The sequence below is a fragment of the Spea bombifrons genome, chromosome 3, assembly GCF_027358695.1.
Source record: "Spea bombifrons isolate aSpeBom1 chromosome 3, aSpeBom1.2.pri, whole genome shotgun sequence".
NCBI classification, from domain to species: Eukaryota; Metazoa; Chordata; class Amphibia; order Anura; family Pelobatidae; genus Spea; species Spea bombifrons.
This window is the reverse complement of record NC_071089.1, coordinates 100,892,979-100,913,795: the sequence shown is the minus strand read 5'-3', so window position 1 is coordinate 100,913,795 and position 20,817 is coordinate 100,892,979. Positions and strand designations below refer to the sequence as shown.

General features: G+C 39.3%; 1 protein-coding gene across 1 annotated transcript in view; it reads left to right on the top strand.

The window, feature by feature from the left end:
* Positions 1–18,258, top strand: part of LOC128482677 (rootletin-like) — a 40,857-nt gene extending 22,599 nt beyond the window's left edge. The window contains exons 15-36 of the mRNA XM_053458523.1: positions 251–395; positions 1,241–1,387; positions 1,631–1,861; positions 2,102–2,295; positions 2,379–2,506; positions 4,202–4,371; positions 4,794–4,973; positions 5,077–5,211; positions 5,516–5,659; positions 5,784–6,022; positions 6,662–6,821; positions 7,797–7,964; positions 8,552–8,915; positions 9,713–9,870; positions 10,092–10,212; positions 10,619–10,782; positions 11,966–12,406; positions 12,546–12,695; positions 13,619–13,798; positions 14,694–14,825; positions 15,558–15,737; positions 17,711–18,258. Of these exons, the coding sequence (XP_053314498.1) occupies positions 251–395; positions 1,241–1,387; positions 1,631–1,861; positions 2,102–2,295; positions 2,379–2,506; positions 4,202–4,371; positions 4,794–4,973; positions 5,077–5,211; positions 5,516–5,659; positions 5,784–6,022; positions 6,662–6,821; positions 7,797–7,964; positions 8,552–8,915; positions 9,713–9,870; positions 10,092–10,212; positions 10,619–10,782; positions 11,966–12,406; positions 12,546–12,695; positions 13,619–13,798; positions 14,694–14,825; positions 15,558–15,737; positions 17,711–17,773 (3,994 nt within the window). The 3' untranslated portion in view covers positions 17,774–18,258. The remainder of the gene's footprint in view (positions 1–250; positions 396–1,240; positions 1,388–1,630; positions 1,862–2,101; positions 2,296–2,378; positions 2,507–4,201; positions 4,372–4,793; positions 4,974–5,076; positions 5,212–5,515; positions 5,660–5,783; positions 6,023–6,661; positions 6,822–7,796; positions 7,965–8,551; positions 8,916–9,712; positions 9,871–10,091; positions 10,213–10,618; positions 10,783–11,965; positions 12,407–12,545; positions 12,696–13,618; positions 13,799–14,693; positions 14,826–15,557; positions 15,738–17,710) is intronic.
* Positions 18,259–20,817: the final 2,559 nt, after the last annotated feature.

Below are 20,817 nucleotides of genomic sequence, written 5' to 3'. Positions count from 1 at the left end.
GTACCATGTAGTTGCTCCTTAATATATGTTCATTTTATTTTTTTATATAATCTCCTGAATCCCATCCCATTTAGTCACATCCTCTGAATGTCTGGATACGAAAGAGCTGCTTACATACTCCTCTAGTACTTGTAGATCTAGAGAAGTATTATTATTTTTTGTATGATTTACGCAATGCCAACGTATTCCTTTCCCCTCCAGTAAGTAAACAAGTGTTAATAGGCTGCTTTGCAATTGCATGTTCATGTAGACAAAGGTCTCAGGACCAGTTGGAAGAGAAAGTGTCCATGCTGAAGAAGGATCTTGTGACCGTGAGGGAAAGCATGAGTCAGAAAACTCTTGAAAGAGATGTCTTACAAGGAGAGAAGGAGACTTTGGCTAGTGCCCTTTCCAAGGTGAGTGAAGGAATGAAAGCCAAAAAAAAGTCAAAAAGACCTGTACAACTGACTAAGGCACCGTTCCTTCCGGGTATTAACAACTCTTTCTCTTCCTCTGTAAAGTCACCTCCTGTCCTCATCCATATTATCCTATGTTACCGCCACCCAAAACTTTTGACTAATTCAGGTTTTTATAACAAAAAAGTAAGTAACAATTGAAAAGACTTCCCTGGAGGTAGTCATTTGTCTATGTGCTTCAAATAAATGAAGTTCCAAACAAGTTACTGAGGCACTAGTAAACCAACAAAAAGAGGAAAACCATAGTGTAAAGAAATGTAATATTGCAAACAGATGATAAAAATTGCAGCATAAAATGTGTACAAAAGCTAATCACAAAACACCAGAAACTCTGTGCAGAGTCATTTTATGTTGGATAGTTAAAAAAAAAAGAAATTATTCATAGGCAAGGTTATCATACAGCATTCTGCACCGAGGTAGTTTATTGCTGACATATATTTGCTGTTATAAAACTGAAACTTTGAGGTTCATCAACATATACACGTATCAGTGGTGGAAACTTGGAGCAATAAAACCAACCTCTAGATAAATACTACCAGTGTAGGTTTAGTTGGCTATTCTGACCCTATCAAAAGAGAACAGCCATGATCTTTCAACTCCATAGGAAATATATTAGACATAAGCATTCAGTTACTAAGTATTAATCCCAAAAGTGTCATCTTCCGGACACACCACATACACAGTCTGTCTTTTCCCCCAAAATGAAATGGTAACTATTGAAATAACTACGGTGCGCATTGTCTCTGGTGCATGTGAATTGGTTTTAACTCCAATTTCTTTGCCAGGCTGAATCAGGCAGAGCAGAACTGGAACTGGCGCTTAATCAGATACGCAGTGAATGTGCGGCGCTGAATGACTCTCTGGCCAAAATGGGTGCACTGAATGAAGGCCTGGCACAAGACAAGGTGGCACTGAACCGTCTGATTTTAGAGGTAATGAAGAAATGAGTCTTTTGTGAATTGGATTATTATATATCGGTTTTGGGCCACATCAGCATTGCTTTTCATCAGTCGTCTTCTTAACTGCCCATACTTCCTGTGTGTTTTAGTATGGTTCCATTCTTTTACATTCCAACATAATTTTTTTGTTGGAATGTAATGTTGATTTGAGTGCAGTTTCCTAAATAACAATTAATTATACCCTGTATTTTTATTTTGTTCCTGCAATTAATCTAGCTGGAGACAGACCATGTATCTCTGCAGGAGGAACGTCGGGCCAGTGAGGCTAACGTTACAGCTTTAAAGGAGGAAGTGAAAGCCCTGGAGCTTGAGATGTCACAGCTAAAATCAGATAGAGCAGGGCTGGAGCGCAGGCTCCAAGATGCCAACGAGAAACATCAAAAGCTGGAGGAGCAGGTCCACACTATGCGGAGAGACAGAACTACTTTACAGGAGCAGCTCACTCAGGTAATACATGGGTTCATCATAATGCAAATATTAGCTCACCTAATGTAACTCGTGTAAATAAGTGAATAGCACCACAACAAATTACATTCCCATTCCCAAGGCTTCACTTTTCTTACTGGTTGATCCTGTGGAAAAAGCACAACTGCACTATATCCGGCAGGAAGTCTAAACATTACAGTATCTATGATCCACTTAAGGCTATAAATACAGTAACAAAAAAGGTCCATAATTACCCCACAGGCCAATGCTAAGACACAGTCACTGCAGGATAAGTTGCATGACTGCCACAGGGAATTGGACTTGCAAACATCAGCGTTGCAGAGGACAACCCAGCACATAGAAGAGCTGGCCAACGAAAATGCAGAGCTTGGTGTGCAACTCGCTGCGCTGGAGGCTGAGAGACAAGAGCATGAGGAGGAACTCTCCAGACTCAGGTATGTATGCCGACTCTTGTTACTTTCACAGTCCTCTTGGTACTTTGCTTTACTGAACTTTCTTGTTGGTTTCTCTGGGACAGAACACTTAAGAACTCCATAGAAAACACACTATATGATACACAGAGGAGGGCAGCTCAGCTTGAGGATAGCAGGAAACAACTGGAAGGAGAGATCAACAGCTTACTTCTTGCAAACCAAGAACTGCAAGGTATCCCACCCCTGTGTAATTTCTTCTTTAATAAAGTGTACATGTTAACATTTTGTGTACTTGATCAACTTGCTCAGCGCGCTATGGAGTTTAATAAACTTAATAACTGGTTTACTTTGCTTTATACCCCTGAGATGACTGTCCACAATAAGTTACTCCACAACGATGATGGAGTCTTAGAATGGGACTAAAAAATGGAGTGACTACAATGTAGCGAAGTTACAATGGTTCATGGCCAAAAACAACAAGCTGTAGGTGCTCTTAATAATCATACACTGTAATTCTAATCATGTTTGGGTGTTATTTAAAACAATATAAATTGAACTAACTTTGATAAGTCTTAGTACAGTAGTAATAGAAACAGAATTGACATGCAACTGGATAACCTTTTACACAGATGAAAAAGATTGACCTAATAAGGATGTGATTACCATACCACTTGTGAAGCATGAAACTTGCTGTCAAACTTCAGGATCAAAACCCCCATTGTTGGAGGATCATTAGTGAGGCTGTGAATCTTAAGGGAATCTAAAGACCATGAAGCATTTTACAGAAGTTAGTGATGGAAGCTGTATCACATCAATTAGGCAATGCCAAAAAAACTCAAGCAAGGAGAAGGAGATTTTGGAGAAAAGCCAGAGAGAAGCCAGTTTGAACGTGTTTTCAGAGCTAAGAGTAGAGGTACACCGGAAAAAAACAAATATGAAGAGCTCTGCATAACACTGGCCTGTAGGGAGGGTAGCAAGAAAGAAGCCGTTACTCAAAGACTACCATTTGTGGAGACGTCTTGGAGCTAACCAGAAAGCATGAGACTCCCCCAGCTGTGGTGTGGAGTAGGGGTTTTGTGTTCAGATGAGGCCGAGATAGAGCTTGCTGGCTAACGATATGTGTGGCACACATTTTATATTGTCCATGCCTAAAAACACACCAGTGAAGTATGGTGGACAGCATTACGCTATTGAGGTGCTTCTCATCAGCATGGACTGGCACAAACCTTAAAACTGAGTAAAGAATGAATGGAACAAAATGCAAAACTTGTGCACTAAAAATCTGAAGCCTAGGAGGAAATTCATTGTTCAGCATTTTACCAAAATAAAACTAATACTAATTTAGCAATAGTTGATTTTATGCCCAATTGTTTTAAAATATATCATACAGAACTATATAATTCAGTAATTTGAGACAATGTTTAAGGGTATAAACTATATAACTATATTTTATGATGCATCTTTTCTAATGATCTGGGTTTTGTCCTTCAAACATTCCAGTTAACTACAGCATAGAATCAGGTTTTTGAACACAATGCTAGAAATAAACAAAAATAAGTGGGAAATGAAAACTAAAGTGCCATTCTGCAGCTCAATAGTTCTTGATGAAAATTCTTAGTTCAAAACGCAGTGTGTTGCATACGTTCAAAAGAATAACCATTGCAAGTAGAAGACCTAAGAGTATAATTAGGGTGAGATAGAACATACATCATTTGGCAGGACATAATGCATGGACTATTACACCACTTATCATTGGAATCTGATACTGGTTACATATATAAGGAGGTTCAACAAACCTCAATGGCCCAAAATGGCCCAACAGCTGCTATCCAAGGAAAATGCATTTAGACATTTTTCGTACCCAACCGTGATTCTCCGTGGCTGCTTGTAAACACTTAGGCTTCACCGACTCCCTCTCTCTCATCAGCGGAGGTGCAGAAGCAATCCCTGGAAGCAGAAGAGAAAATGGCTGCCCTACGTCAACAAAAGGTTACATTGGAGCTCCAACTGGCCCAGACAGAGCAAGCAGCGCAGCTTTCTCTTAATAACCAGGTCCAGCAACACCAAGACACTATGGAGAGACTCAAGAAGGAAAGGGTGAGTCCTGTGTTTATCTGTGCATGAATAATGGATGTTTTCCCCACACACATGAACATTACTGACAGTGAAGGGGTTTGTACAGAGTGACTTGTGGGCTTATTTGTAAGTGGGAACACTTAAGCTAACATATAAGCATATCAGTTTTGCAATAAAATAAAGGACACTCATTATTCTCTGCTTTTGAAAGTAATATCTATTTTTTGCTAGATCCCTGAGCAACTACAAGATATAACCAAATTTTTATAAGGTTAGAGTTGGCGCCATGTTAGCAATAGAAACACAGGAGACAAGTAGAGTTATGTTTGATACCTTGATTGGCTTGATTGACCAATATTCCAAATCTACTTAGTTAGCCAGTAAACTTGTTATGTATGAACCAAACTCTCAGTCTCTTATTCCTTATCAACCTGTTGGCTTAGGAGTCTCTGTGCCTAGCAATGAATTTGGAGAAACAGGAGGCTGTGCAGCGTCTCGAGGAAGAGAAAAAGAGCCTTCTTGAAGACTTTGAGGCCACAAAACAGAAGTTAAACTCAGACATCCTCCGTCTGCAAGAAGAGAAAGAAGACAGCTTGCTCAAGGTGGAGAGTGAAAAACAAAAGGTAAAGTAGCAGCTGGAGACCAAGGACGAAAAAGGCCAAACTCAAAATTAATCAACATGAATCTCAAATTCCAGATTTTCATTAAGGAATGCTTTTTTTGTAGGCTTTGCTGCTCAAAGAGGCAGAGAAGAATAACCTCAGCGAGAAGCTGAAACAGTCCCAGAGAGAGCTTGCTGACCTCCATCGTGAAACAGAGAGGTTCAAACGTGAAGCCAAAAATAAGCAGGAGCATGATAAGGTGAGCAGTAATATTGAAAGGGAACTTCTCATTCAAGAAGACAGCCCACATAATTGAATAGTGCAACAAATAATAATCCGAAGAGGTCCAGTCAGGCACAATGCTGTTGTTTGCACACAAATAAAATGTATGATAAACCCACAATTTGGCAGTATTGTTTGGAAATATTAGCTTTGTGCAGTGGAGCCCTTAAGAAACCACCAATATAGATTAAATGTATGCTTCATAAAGGGATGTGGAGCGACCTCAGGAGTCTGTGTGCAGAAGCTGTAGTAGAATTAACTATTTCTTGTCCCTCACCCAGACTGTGCTGGATGATGTGTCATCAGAACTGAAGACCCTGCAAGTGGAGTTTGAAAATACTATGCTGGCTCATTCGAAAGAAAACAGTAATCTGTGCGAGCGAGTGAAGCAGCTTAGTCAGGACAGAGAAAACCTAATGAAAGAGGTGAGTGATGTCCTTGTAAGACAACCAAGTTATTGAGTACGAGTGATGATAGCTACCAGGTTGATATTTCTCCACCTCGAGGGCATTTTGGTATTAACAGAATGAGATCTTATCTCTGATTCAGGTGGAACAACTGACAACAAACGTGAGGATGGCTGAGGATACGAGGGATGGCCTGCGTAGGGATATAATTGAGATGCAGCGTCAGCTAAGAGAGCTAGGGGAAACATCTGAAATGCAAAAGAAGCAACTTTTAGATCAACGCAGAGACCTTGGAGATTTAACTCGTGAGAAAGAAGAACTGATGAGATCCAACAATGAACTGAGGTCCTGCATAAAAAAAACCGAAGCAGAGAAGAGCAGGTAAACGTCACCAATGTGAAACCATAGACCTGTGGGGGGGACTGTATATGACATTTACAGTTTAAGTTTAATGAGCCAGTATGCAGGTTAATAAGCCAGATACACATGTGTTCAAGTACATGTATATTGTACTTGATTTAATGAGTAATTGGGCCTTATTCACAAAAGTAACCCATAACTGGGCTTTTGCGGTGCCAGTGTAGCACTTACAAGAAAAGCCCCCCGAGGTTTGCCCTCCATAATACGTTGTGGAGTTAGTGAATTGAAATGATTCATGCTGCAGAAGAAAACTCAAGTCTTTAAAACATGGTGTATACAATGCTATGTTCTTCTAGGTTTTCTGTTTTATTGCAATGCAAGGAGTAATGTCACACTAAGCAGTATCCTGGGACTCCAAACTACAGGGGAGATGTCAGTCCTCCAATATACAAGTGTTTTTACGAAGGGAGTTGGGTAGAGAAGGAAACATCCTTTCGTGTTTTTTTACATATGTACATCTATAGTTAGGGCGTCTAAACATGATATGTCTTGGTGTAGGTGGATAGAAGGGAAAAGTATTGCTATAACTCAGTAAAAGACATTGGTGACATAGCTAACTTAATTCTGTCTACCATGGTGTCTCAATACTCTATGCTTCAGTCTCCAGGTTGCTTTAGATGAGAAACAACAGAGAATAACTGTACTGCAGAACGGAAGAGCATGTGCAGAGAAGGAAGTCGCACAACTGAGGACAAACCTGCGGGAGGTAGAACGCAGCCACGTAGATGCCCGCAGACAGCTGCAGGAACTTCGAAGACAGGTGCTGTCAGGGATATCCTTCGCAACTGGCATACATTTTCTTTCTAATCTCTGCTAAATAAACTAGTATTGCGCTTTTGCATACTGTGATCCTTGACAACAGTGTTATCATTAGTTATATTTAATATATAACGTCTTCTATCCTAAATGCCTGGGCTTTAAAGCATCATCATTCTTGCACAAGTTATAAATACTCTGAAAGTAACCAAAACATGCACAGTTCAATGTACCATATGGTTGGAGAGGGCTTCAAGCATCGTAAACATTCTGCACAAAAAATGAACCCGTCTACAATTAGAATTAGTGTAGAGAGGATGACTGTAATAGTTACATAAATACAACTGAAGCTCAGTATAGCAAGACGTTGGAAAAACGACTACCTAAACATGTCGTAAAGTGACATATAAGTGTCCTTATTTGAATGTACCAAGTATTCCTACAGCGGGTGGAAAACTTTGCACGTTTGTGAATTCAGAACAGGATTCTTTTACAGAAATGCCCAGATTGGCAAGTGTTTTTAATTTTGCTTAATATCGAGAACATATGTTGAGAAGATATAAGCTTCAGTAAATGTCGTATGAACGTGCTAAACTATCTTTATGTTCGGGAGCAGGCTTGTAGGTTTCAGCACTAAAGGCTCGTCTTTTGTGTAACACAGAAAGGATAGAACCCTTTGAAATAACTGCATCGTATCCTGAATCCATTTGTGGCAATGCATGCTGCTTCTTGATAATAAAGAAGGGGATGCTGGAAGTCCAAGCATTTTGTGGTTCCTCAAGGCTAGTAAGAGGTAGTGGTGGTAGGGGAATTAAAAAAAGATGCTTTGTGTTAATGTAAGCTAAAGGAAGGTCCAGGTGTCTGATTGTGTGGACATTTAAATGTACACATTTGAAACCTGTTGCCTGCAAGCATGGAAATGACTTGTCATATGATGTTTTTTGAAGTATTCATAATGAATTGTTTATCTTGCCCACAGGTAAAGACTCTCGGTGGAGAGAGTAGCCAAAAGGAACAAGAAGTAGCAGAGCTTCAAGCTCGGATACAGCAGGAAGAGAAGAAAGAGGAGCTGAGCCGCAGAGAGTCACTAGAACTAAGACAACGTATCACAGAGAGCGAGGCTGAGAGAGAAGCTGCTCGCAGAGAGGTAGGTGCTACCCTGTGGCAACCAGATCGTTGGGCAGGTCCTATTTCATACAGTCATCCGACCATTAGCTTTAATCCATCCATAACAGTAGTAGTGAGCAATAATATATATTTCTTGTACTAATGCACCTGGTTTTACAGTTTATTAGTGCATAGTAACTTTTGTTGTACTGGAGCACTGCACTATGAAGAAATCAGCAACAAGATATTCACTAAATCATTAGTACCATACTTATTTTTAACCTTACAAAGCTTAAATAATAGCGGTCTTGATATTACCATCATGACCGATACCCATTAGTATACGTTGTCACTAAAGCTGTATTTTTATTGTCCAATATTGCAGATATTAAAATCTAATTTTTATGGGGTGACGTGCTGTCTATTGTGCCACTGGTGGTGATCCACTTTTTATCGCATTTCAACTGTGATATATTTGTTATTGATAATGAAAAACTAGGGAGCAAGGTTTTAACAGCGATGGTCAAAGGTCCAATATGTTCCCTACATCACTGCTAGTATTAAGCTTGTTTGTAGATGAAAGCATGCCAATATGTTTTTTTTTCATTGTTATGCCATGTCTTTTAGATCTTGTCCTTGCAGCAGCGCTTGTCTGCATTAGAGTCTTCATCATCTCACCGTGAAAAGGATTTTGAGCTACGTTTGAGTGATAGTCGTGCTGGGGAGCAGCATCTGCAGGAGACATGCAAGACTCTGCAGGAACAGATTCAGCGAGCAGCCAGGGAGACTGGAGACCTTCAGCTTCAGCTGGGAGCTTCTGAGGCCCGAGTGCGGGCGCTTGACGCCGAACTGAACAAGGCGCAGTTTTCACGACGTGAAGCCGAGGCACAGCTAAGCAACTTGTCTTCTACAATCAGACAGACTCTTGGAGTTAGAGGCCACAGTCCTTCACTGCACAGATCACTCTCTCCCAGTAAAGGCAAGAGCTTAAGTACTAAACCAGAAGATTATATATATATTATTAGTATTATTAGTATTATATATAAAAACACGAAAATTACTACCACAAATTTTGACATAGGCTTGTGGTAGAATTAGTGCATGGAAAGTATTAAAATACCGCCATTTGGAATACCCTGGGGCTTCTAGTTTTCACAAATATATGGATTGATGGGAGTAAATTAAATTGGTTGACTTCAAAGATGTCCCAAATAGGACATGGGAGCAGGAGGACCCGAAATGGCAATACACTACTTGTACTTACTGCCCTATAGCTTGCAAAAAACATCAAAACATTGGGTATTTTTAAACTCTAGACAAATATCAGAATCTATTTAGCAGGTTTTTCCATTAGCTTTTGTAGATAAATAAAAGTGTTTTTGTAGTTATAAAAGTGTTTTTATATGATTTGTTCGCCATATTTTATTATTTATTATTATAGTAAATCAGGTGATAAGATCAAAATAATGGTATCTAAAGCCCTTCTTGTCCTAAAACAAATAATATAACAATTTTGTGGGTACACTTAATGAGAGACAAGAAAATTAGAGCTAGCAAAAATGTTAGAACAGCCTCTGTTATAAAGTGTCCTTAAGTGGTTAAATTCCTTACCAAATAATTGAATACGCCTTCTTCTTTAATGAGAGTGTAATGTATAGTAAATCCTCCATTTAATTTGAACTTTGGCAAAACTATAAACCAGGCAATAAAACATCATGAAAACAGCTGGGAACAAACACCTTCAGCTGCTCACTACTGTGTTACGGCTTTAAACGTATCTGACTGTAGTTATCGATGGCTTGTTTTTAGAAGGACGAAGAACTCCTGGATCACGAGGTGGGTCCCCCGATCGCAGCCGCTCTCCATACCCAGAGATGGACACTGAAACTGTGAAATCAGCCTTAAAGGACCTTTTGCAAGAGTTAAGAGACACTCAAAAAGAGAAGGTCAGTATCTATACACACTGCATTAACCAGATCTATGCAAATCACATCCTCCAATTTTATACCCCTAAATAGAAGGCATTGCTGATAGTTGTATCTTCTATGCATGTAAGTCATACATTTTCTACTTAGGAAACATATCCAGCGCTGTACAAATGGCTTGCACTCCTTATGCATATTTGTCAATTTGCACCCTATTGGTATTCTTTCTTTACCTTCTTTAGGATGAGGCTGGAATTCAGATCCTGTCATTGCGAAGACAGCTTGATGACAGTGCTAATGCCAGTGAGAGACTGCAGAGTCATGTGCAGAAACTGCAGAGACAGCTGAGTGAACTCCAAGAAGGTACGTTATCCGTTCCCTTAATAAAATAGTGTACAGTTGTCATTTTCACTTTGTCAAGGGATGGATGAGTACCCATCGGTCATAATTAAAAAAATACAATTAGGATGCCAGAAGCTGTTCACATTAAAAGACCTGGCAATAGTCTTGGAAGACACATTCATTTGTTTCTACCATAAGTAATGGTGTAGTAGCTGTGGTAGCTAATTAGAACACCATGACACAGAAAATCATAAGAATGAAATCAGAGCAAGTTGGCATGCTAGTGTTCTGTACATTGTTTTGAATGCTGTAAATCTGAAGTATAGCATTTTGCAATGAATAGGTAACTGTAGGAGTGATACCAGTAGTGGTTACTGATCCCAATTACACAGTTTACTTAATATGTCCGTTATATATTACATCACAGGGCAACAGAGAGCAGATGAGCGTCTGGGCTGTGCAAACACAGAAATGCGACTTCTTCAAGAAAACCTACGGCAAGCTGAGAAAGAACGGCAAACACAGGGAGAGCGTGCCATGGCACTGGAGCACAGTCTGCGCATCTGCGAGGATGAAAAAAGAGATTTACAGGTACATGGGCTAGTAACTAGCATATTCTGCAAGAAGACAAGCACAGTGTATTATGGGCTAATACATCAGTGGCATAGGCTAATACAATGAGGGAATTTAAACATGCATGGCATATGCTTAAGGATATTGAGGTCGGAGACTAGATAAACTGTGTCAGTAGTTGACTGAGCGGTTGGAAAAGAGGTTGGCAGAGAAGGTAGGGAAAAAGAGCATGAGAGAGAGAGAGAGAGTGAATGAGAATGAGAGTGAGTGAAAGGGAATATGGGCACCAGACAATAAATTTTGCTTTCAAATTTAAAATTCCCCCCCATTTTCATCTGAAAGAATGGGCAGGGAGCGTAAGTCATTGCCCCAAAACAAACAGAAAAATGTGTCCGAATCGTTTCTGGCCCGAGAGCATGTCTGCTCAGTAGTACTTATTTGCCATCAAAGTCTATGTTTCTGTGTCTTTGACATAAAATAGTGCAGAGGCTGAATTTAGAGGCACAAATATTGCTTTATGGTGGCAATTTCTTTTTTTTACATTTGGAAATGAATTGGAAGCTCAGTCTCAATAACAGACCTCTCATTTATAAACTAACTCCGTTTGACGAAAGTAATTTAGTTTTTTTTAAATGTAAAATATGAAATGCTTCTGTAGGTATTGTGTTCTCCTGGCAAGGTCATACCTTATTTTATTTTCCACAAATCAGTTGTGTATTTTATAAAATATATCTGGGAACCTTACCTGAGAAGCTTTTGGAGTAAATGTTACTTTTAAGTAACTTTGCACAGCACAACGTACAACATGGGAAAGGGTACGACATCCTAACTTCCTTTTGTAAGGAAAGCTAAAAGATCATTCCTGTTTCCTATTAGGATCATCCTTATTCATTTCACAATATACCCTGTTGTGTCGGCTAACTTCAGTACAGTACAGGGGAGAAGTTCAGGACAGGAATTTGATCAGATGATGATTGCTCTACTTCTATGACACGCAGTTCTTAGTTTAACTGCTAACCTCATGAAAGTTATCTTCAAAACTATTTTTTTTAGCAGAGAAGCTGAGATGACATGTCTCCTACAAGCTTAGTAGTGGATGCCAGTGTAGAACAATTTTCTGAATGGTTGCCATGACTTTTTTCAGCAGTTTCACAGCTCCTTGATTGACATTGCCTAATACATAATGTTGCCTACTCTGCAGGAGCGTCTGTGCCGTGTTCGTAGTGGGGAAGGCAGACAGGAGCTAGAGTGCAAGAGCCTGAGGGAGGTTCTTGAAGCTTCAGAGAACCGTGCCACAGACCTGGAGCTGCGACGCCGCTCATTGGAAGGGGAGCTTGAGCGTGCTCGACTAAGCCTTGCAGAAAAAGAATTGGAAACCCAGACCCTTCAAGAGCGGGCACACCACCTACAGGAAGATCTTACGCTAAGTGAAGACAAAGAGGCTGCTCTCCAGAGAGAGGTTCAGCGATTGAGCCTGGCATTGTCGAGGGCACAAGATAGTGAGCAGCAGCTGCAGGAGAAGTCCCTGGAGCTGATGCAGGCCCTGGAAGAAGCAACAGCTGGCAGAGGTAACCTGCAAGGCGATGTGAGCCAACTACAGGCAGCTCTGACGGCAGCTGAACAGGACAGGAGAGTTCTACAGGTAACACATACAGCTTAACAGTCAACAACAATGGATAGGCATTCATGCACATCATATTAGTGATGGTATCTGAGAAAGGATTAGCCTTTCTTATACCTTGTATATATATATGTGTTCAGTTTCCCTCTATCCTCCTTAGGAGCGTCTAGACTCAGTTCGGCAATCTCTAAGTGAGAGCAAGAGGATGAATATGCGCCTCACCCAGACCATTCAGGAACAGCAGCAACAGCTGGGGGACATGGAGCTGACCTGCAGAGAACTGCAAGCAAGATCCGATGATCTACAGCAGGTGAGAAAAGCAAAAGGAAGGCAGTGCAGAAACAGCATGCAGAAAACCGAATAACTAATCTGAAGGCTGTCAGACTGGCTTTATGGGAGATCAAAGGATAACGAAAGAAGGGAGGAAAATAGAATGTGACATAAAAATCTCATACCTTTCCCGTGACTAGTGTTTGTACAAACCCCGCCATATATAAAAGTCTGTCATGTAATGGCAGGGTTTGCATCTGGAACTGGAAATAAAGCTGGGGAAGGAGCTTGCTCACACCAGGGTCGTATCTGGTAGAGAAGGGGCATCGTGTGTGTCTATATGTTTATTTAGATAAACTGATTCATTTAAAGTTTATTTTATCATAAAGAGGTGTGTAACAGGGCCTATTACTGGAGCCAGAATCTACCTGGGAGTCTGCACGGCAGATTAAACAACCGGTTCCTCATTGAGAACCTTTAGAAGCCAATGCAACCAGAATAGGGGTTTTCTTTGGCCGAAGAGTGTGCTGCTGGCCAAAGTAGGCTGATACTCCATGTATGATGCTGTAAGCTGTTTAACGTTTGGGCCAAAAAAGCCTGTTCTGGTTTACACAACTTTTCTGTCCGTCTTAAGAGGTGGAGACGGACAGACAAGTTGTGTAAACCAGAACAGGCAATATACTTGATGGAGCTTATTCAAGGTTAGAACTTACATAGTACATACAAAGCAGACTGTGATGCAGAACAAACACATCAGCGCATTCAAGTAGCATTTGTGTATGGTCAGTAACAGAAGCAGAGTTTCATTCACATTCATTTTATATGCTCTGTATTCACTCCTTGACTGTTCTGGAAGCCAAGCTTAAGTTACACTAGGTGGCTAATAAGAGTGATGGGTGCTAGCTGTTCTTCTGAGACCAAGCTAGTCCTATTGTTCCTAAACTATTGTTTGCTTCCTTAAAGTCGTTGCTGAAGCAGCAGAAGAGAGAAGTAGAACAGGAGGCTGTGATGCTGGAGCTTCAGGAGAGAGTGATGATTTTGCAAGGAGACAAGACACAGGTTGAGATGGACAAGCAGGAGATTCAGCATTCGGCAGCTGTTTTAGAAAAAGGGAACAATACATTAAGAATCTCCCTGGATAAGGTAAAACTCCATAGAGGTTAATCAAGAACTAAGCAAAGTTGTTCATACTAAATCACCAAACATTCACTAATCATCAGTCTATACCCTGGCAACACTTTTCAGGAAGTGAATATTTTTATTTTTCTTCTAGTTATATTTCTTATTTGTTTTAACAGATATTAAAGTGTGTCCTACTAGCTGTTGTATTAAAAGCTGCTCCTTCAACTGACTGAAAGGTTTAAGAGTGCTTTATGGCTTTGGTGACTTACTTTTACAATTTTACCATTAACACTAGTTGGACAAAATGGACTGGAAGTTGGATAAATATTTTTAAGGATATATATATATATATATATATATTTTAAAATGAAAATTTCCCTTAAAAAATTACTTATTCTGTATGTCATTAAAGACCCGAGAAACAACTACCGGCTAAGGTGATTCATCATGTCAACACTGCCATAGCTAACGAGCAGACATCTGCAGTGATTCAAAACTAATACATATGTAATATTGACTACGTATAGAGGTCACCTTATTCTTTTTGCAAAGTGTAATACCGGTATTTCAGAGGAGACGCCATCAGTCTCCTTGCAGGGTCCACACCGGCCTCCTACAAAAAGAGCTTGGTTTGTATTACATTATGCAGGGTTCTGTCAGTGAGATTTACCAATGCATTGTGCAGGCGCATTTACCACTTCTTGTGAGATAAGAAAGCCAGGGTTGGACCTTTGTAATGCACAGTGTAGTTGATAAGAAATAGTGACCACATAGCTCCATTAACTGGGCCGCTTTTCCTTGAATTAAAATTAGTGTTGCTTTGCATGAATAAGCACCCCTGGTTAACGGAGCCTAATATTGCATGCAGTTTCAATTTTAGTGAATAAACCCCTAAGACTGTTGTTTTAATGTACAGGTGAAGCTTGAGCAATTGCAGATGGAGGGAGAGATCCAGCATCTCAGCAACGAGAAGGATCAGCTCAGTCAATCAGTGATTTCTCTAAGAAAGAACCTCGCAGAAGCACAGAGACAGAACAAGTATCTGGAGGTGAGGACAAGCATCATTACTCCAATGATGTTTAATATAACATTCTGTCCCTTAAACATGCCATTGATTATAATTAGCAAAGATGGTTACATGTTATCTTACTCTGTAACAAGAGATGTCCCAGTGAGATACCAACATATGTTTTTGTGACACTGTAGAGCCCCGTGGAGGTGTTCAGTTGCATTTTTATGCACATGATGTGCAAATTATATGAATGGGTCCCTGGGGTGGAGCATTTGGAGAGCGGGAGGGGGGGGAATGCTCTAAGATGTCTAAAAGTGACATGGCCCTCGTGCTACAGACTTTGCCACATCTGACATAGGAAACATTATTTTCTCTTAAATCCTGTTAGATTGTCACTAATTGATTGTGAAATTTTCCCTGCAATCCAGATAGAGGGCTAAGTGTGTTTTTCATGCATCAGAGATTACGGCATTGAGAATTCAGTAGGAAAGCTTGGAACGTAAACCTACACATTACCTACACCAGCCTGATATCACATGGCCTTTAGCTTCATATCATCCGCCCTTCTTAGCTGGAACAGATTTCCCAACTTTACAAAGCGTTATACAGAGCCAGCTCAATGCTTATTGCAGTAAAGGCTTCAGGATGCATGGAGAGAGAAGTGAAAATTGTCAGCTTTACATCAAACTCCCAGTTAATGACAACACCCTAAACAGCTGAACCGATCCTTGTCAGGCATTTTACCATGACACTGTTGTTCTCCTTCAGAGTCAGATAACAGAGCTTGAAAGGAGCCATGCACACCGCCTGACGGAAGTAACTTTGCGACATCGCCAGGAGCTAGAATCTGAAGGGGAAAGACTGCGTACCATTCAGCAACAGGCAGAAAGTACGCTCGAAGTACAAGAGCGAGCACATCGGCATCGAGTCAGAGGACTAGAGGATCAGGTAAACATTCATACATAGCTAGTTGTGTGTATAAAAGACAAGATGATTGTTTGAATGCCCAAAGAAAAAATATTTCTTTGCTGCAACTCTCGGAATTCTTCTGCTTCACTTGTGCAACTTCACCACTTTTTGTGAAAAACTGACAGTCATCCTATAGAGGAGACAAAATGCCCATGTAAGTATGAGCCTCCTTGGGGCCACCAATAGTCAACCACAGGAAATATAAGTGGCATGGATGTTGGGCAAGTGAAGCAGAACTTCAGTGGGGGAAAGGGTGCAGTGGGGGAAAGGGTACTTCTTTCAGACATAGTGCTTCAGCAGGAAGGTAACCCAAGTGTTACCTTTAATATATATCCTTGATCCTTTAACCAATCCCCACCTTGTTTACATTCATTGTATCTATTTTCAATGTTCTCTTTATTGCACCTTTTTGTTGGAGAGCATACATTTCAAGCTACCTTTACTCGCAGATCTCAGCTTAAATACCCCCTTAATGTTAGATCAAATGTGTCCAAAACAAGTACATAGATTACACTGTAAAAGAACAAGCTATGGGTAGTTTTAAAATATGAATTTAATTCTGTCAGAAGCAGAGCCCTGTGGAAAGAATTTAAAAAAAGCAATTCATTAGTTAAGCAAACATTTTCGTTTCCTAACCCCTTAACGACCAATGACCTCACGGAAAAAGGTCAGTGAAAGACCAATGATAGCTTTCTTTGCTGAAATGTTACTGCAATGCCTCGATACAGAGGCATTGTGGAACACCTGAAAAGTTTTAGGGCCCTGTGCGATCACTTTCAGGAGTGGTCACATTCGCCATATTCAATATGGGGGCGGTTGACTGCTTATAAAGAGCTTAGGAAGCTTCAATATCGAGGCTTTCGCAACACCAAAAACTACTCCCATGCTACCCACTAAAAAGTAAATGACCGCCGAGAGCTTGTGAGAATTATGTGCTCCCCCTGTAGGTTGAATACAGGTCAATAGAACCCAGCTGACTAGAATTATCTAGTTCCAACAAAATAAAAAAAAGCCCAAAAATAAAATGTATATTTTTATGAGCAAGTCCCAAAAATTGTCTCTGTATCCTGGCATGGAACAAGTTAAAATACTAGCATTTGAAGTACACTGAGGTGTCTAGTTTCCAAAAATTATGGTTTGATGGGGTAAATTGAATTAGCCGGCTTCAAAGATGTCCCAAATAGGACATGGGTACAGGATTACCAGATATCAACATTCAAACTTTGAAAAATTTGCACCTCCAAACAACCCAACAAACCTATGCAGGAGTGGTATCACTGTACATATTGGGGTGTTTGTATTCCAAGTATGAATTTACAGCTCCTGGTATACGTCACTTCGACAAACGCTGGTGGTAGAATTAATGCACGGAAAGACTTAAAATACAGACATTTGAAATACCGTGGGCTGTTAATTTAAAAAAATATATATGGTTTTATGGGGTAAATTGCATTGACTGAATTCAAAGATGTCCCATATAGGACATGAAATGTTGGGTTTTGAAATAGCAATACGCCTTGTACTTATTGCCTTATACAAAATTGGGTCTATATATCTAATTTCTAATTAGATATTAGATTCTATTTAGTTTTTTCATTAGTGTTTCATTTTCAAATAAAAGTCATAAAACATGTTTATTATTTTTTTTTTACAACTGTTCACCATATTTTTTTTAGTAAATTAGATGATATAATCCAAAATAATGCTATCTAAAGCCTTTCTTGTCCTGAAAAAAACAATATATAATGTGTGTGGGTAAATGAGAAAGAAGAAAAATACAGCTAAACACAAGCACTGCACAAATGTTAAAACAGCCCTGGTCACGAGGGGTACTGAATGCTGTATCTGCTCAACAATCAGAAAAAAAAAAGATGATTGTATTACAAAAAGTGTGCATCTCCTTATTAACTGTGGTTAAATGTTTATTATTGTATATTTTTGTCTCCGACCAGCTTAACACCTTGCAGGAGCAGCTGGATCAGGACATGAGGCGTAGGAAGACCACACGTCAGTGATTCTTCAATAATTTCACTGTGGAAAAGAAGACTGTTCAAATACTGTGTTTAAAGACAATCAATTCTATGCCAACCTTGACTCATAAACTATTGATTGGAATGTACACCAGGGGAGGGCTTGCACCTTCTGGCCTGGGGGCATGTAAAGCCAAGTGGCACTGCACCTACACTCTAACACACTTACACACCAACATACTTTAACACACAAACTTAATTGTGCAGCGCTCTGTCTTCACAGCAGTTCACACTCTCTGTGCGAGCTGCTGTTCTAGTACATTTTATGTGACCCCACTGTACTAGCACAGCCTCTCTCTCGAAAATTAGGGGCAATTGCCTCTGCCCTTGGTGTACATTAAGCCATACACTTTTCAAAGCAGAGATATATATAAATCCATAGACTGGCATGGACCACTTTTGTTTTATTTTATAAAATCAGGGATACTTTCTGTCAATACAATGCAGAGGGAGATGAAAAAAGCCCTCTGAAACCAGTAAAATATTTCTTCTATGTGACGAGCTTCTGGGCATTATTGTTGTTGACTGTTAAGCCAGTGGAAATTAAATTTTTTATAAACCATAACTTCCGGTGGGTATTTTTAGCATTTGGCCACCAAATCAGTATGTTTCAGTTCATTTAATTCAGAATTTTTGGTGCTAACAACTGATATCCTCATCCTCATATATATTTTTTTTTTTATATGACTGCATTTTCTGTTAGTGGTAGCATCAATAAATATTAAATCTGTAACTTGTGCTCCCTTTAGACCATACTATTTACGTAATTATTTTACAATTGGTTCTCTGATAAAAAAGTAAAAAAAAATGTAAAAAAAAATTATAAATATAAAGTTAAGAATTTAGTATTATTATAATAACATCTAACAAATGATTCTGTAGTACATGAGTGTTTTGACATGTATTGCAGTAACCCCTAACCTTATTTAGTTATGTTATTGATAGAAGTGACATCTTGTATATGTAATATTGCTGCCACAGCTGTTTCTTTCCAATACAGGTTTATTTTATTCTTGAAAAAATATCATATCAACTCATATCAACTGTGTTGTAGAAACGGGCAATGTGGATATTTGTTGTCATTTTACATAAGGTTTTATATAATTTGAAGTTTTATTATATAAACAGTATATATATACATATATGTATTTGAATTAAAATGTTTCTTATGAAAATAAATAGAATTTCGTCTTCTTGTCAAAAAAAACCATAATATAAAGCTTTATTAACCCCTTCATGACAAAGCCTGTACATGTATGGGCTCACAATGCGTTATTTTTAATGGGTTTAAGGACAACCCTTTATTAAACTTTTTAAATGTATATTTGTTTGTTTGATGCATACTTTGGTTCGAATGTATTGTATAAACAAAGATCCAAGTGAAATTAACATTTTCAGATTACATCAGTGAAAGGCTTATCTGCTTCAGGGAACACTTAAATGTCATGGGACATAAAAGCAGGCACCAATAGGTTATTGCATATAAACTGAAAAACATCTTTAAAGTTTCTGTGTTTTATGTGATTAAACCTGGGGAAATATTGAAATGTCAGCTCTGCAGTATTATTTGCTTTTCGTGCCAGAGAGCATAGTTAATGTGTTTATGTGGATCAGAACCTTTAACAGAGGACACAGATGGCTATTCCCTAAATTTTTTTTGCACTTTTGCTATCTTGTTTTCAGTCATAATTTCCTCTCCTCTCAGTGTGATTTAGTTTAACCACCCAAATTATATATATATTTTTTGTTTCTTTAAACTTTTTCTTTAGTTATACAGGCTGCACCACCGAATGGCAACCAAATTGAGATTACAGTCAAAGACCATAAAATATCACTTCAATAGTTTATTTTGCTTTTCAGGACGTGTAAGCCTTTCTTTTAAAACCATACTTAGTATATATTTTTTTTAAAGTTGGCAACATAGAATATTTTACTAGGGTTATTTTAACATTCTTTATTTAACCATTTTTCCCTTCCCAGTATATGCTCAAGTACAGACACTTGATTTGTATTCAGCAACACCCTCAGAGTACGGCAATATTTCACAAGCATGGATATGTCATGTTATTCGTACATTGCATTCGCCTACCCAGAATCCCTTGTGGTTGTGGCAGCACCATGAGATTTCTGAGGGGAAAAAAACAAGCCTTCTGGCTTGTCTGGTGTCTGTAGATGAGTTCCATCACCTTTACCCACCATAATATTTTTTGTCTCTAGCACACTGGGCTACCTGGAGCAAGAAAATTATTCTCCTGCTTCTCCTAAGCACATAAATAATACATATGTGTAGTATGTCAACATTACACATTCACAACAGACCCCCAAAGCAAAGTGGTTTCACCTTTATTTTACAGATGAACCAGAGGGTAAAATGCCCCTCAATACCAAAACAAACCCTTCATTTCCCTAATAGCACCTCACCTCAAAGACAGCGTATTTACCTTTCCATGTGTCCTACCGTAAGCACAAATCTAATGGCAACAAAGAATTTGGGGGTTTTCTGTGTCTTTTCACATCTCAGGTATATTTTAGGATAGATGCTGCATGCCAAAATACCCCCAAAATAATCTTCCACTTCTGCCAAGTGCAGAGATACCACGTGTGTGGTATGTCAATATTACACGTTCACAAGAGACTCCCAAATCATGACAGTGCAAAGAGGTTTCCGCTTTTTTACAGTGTAGCCATTAAGACACACCTCATGATTGGGGAGGGGAACTACCCTTAAAAATCCAAATAACTCCTGTAACCTATGTATTCTCTGAAAGCACATCACCTGAGCACATAAAAGATACCCCACTTACCTTTCTAGGTGGGCCGCCAACACCACAAATATAATGGGAATCCATATTTCTGCACATAGGATGAATGCTACAGGTTGTCTTTCCTTTTTATTCTTTCACACATAACATGATTTTTGCCGCAGTTCCTTCACTGGATTTAGGGGCAATTTTTTAAATGTTTTTTGGTGTCTCTCTTTCCCTGGATTTGGGGACAGCACTTCACCTGGGGTCTCTGGGTGAGATCCA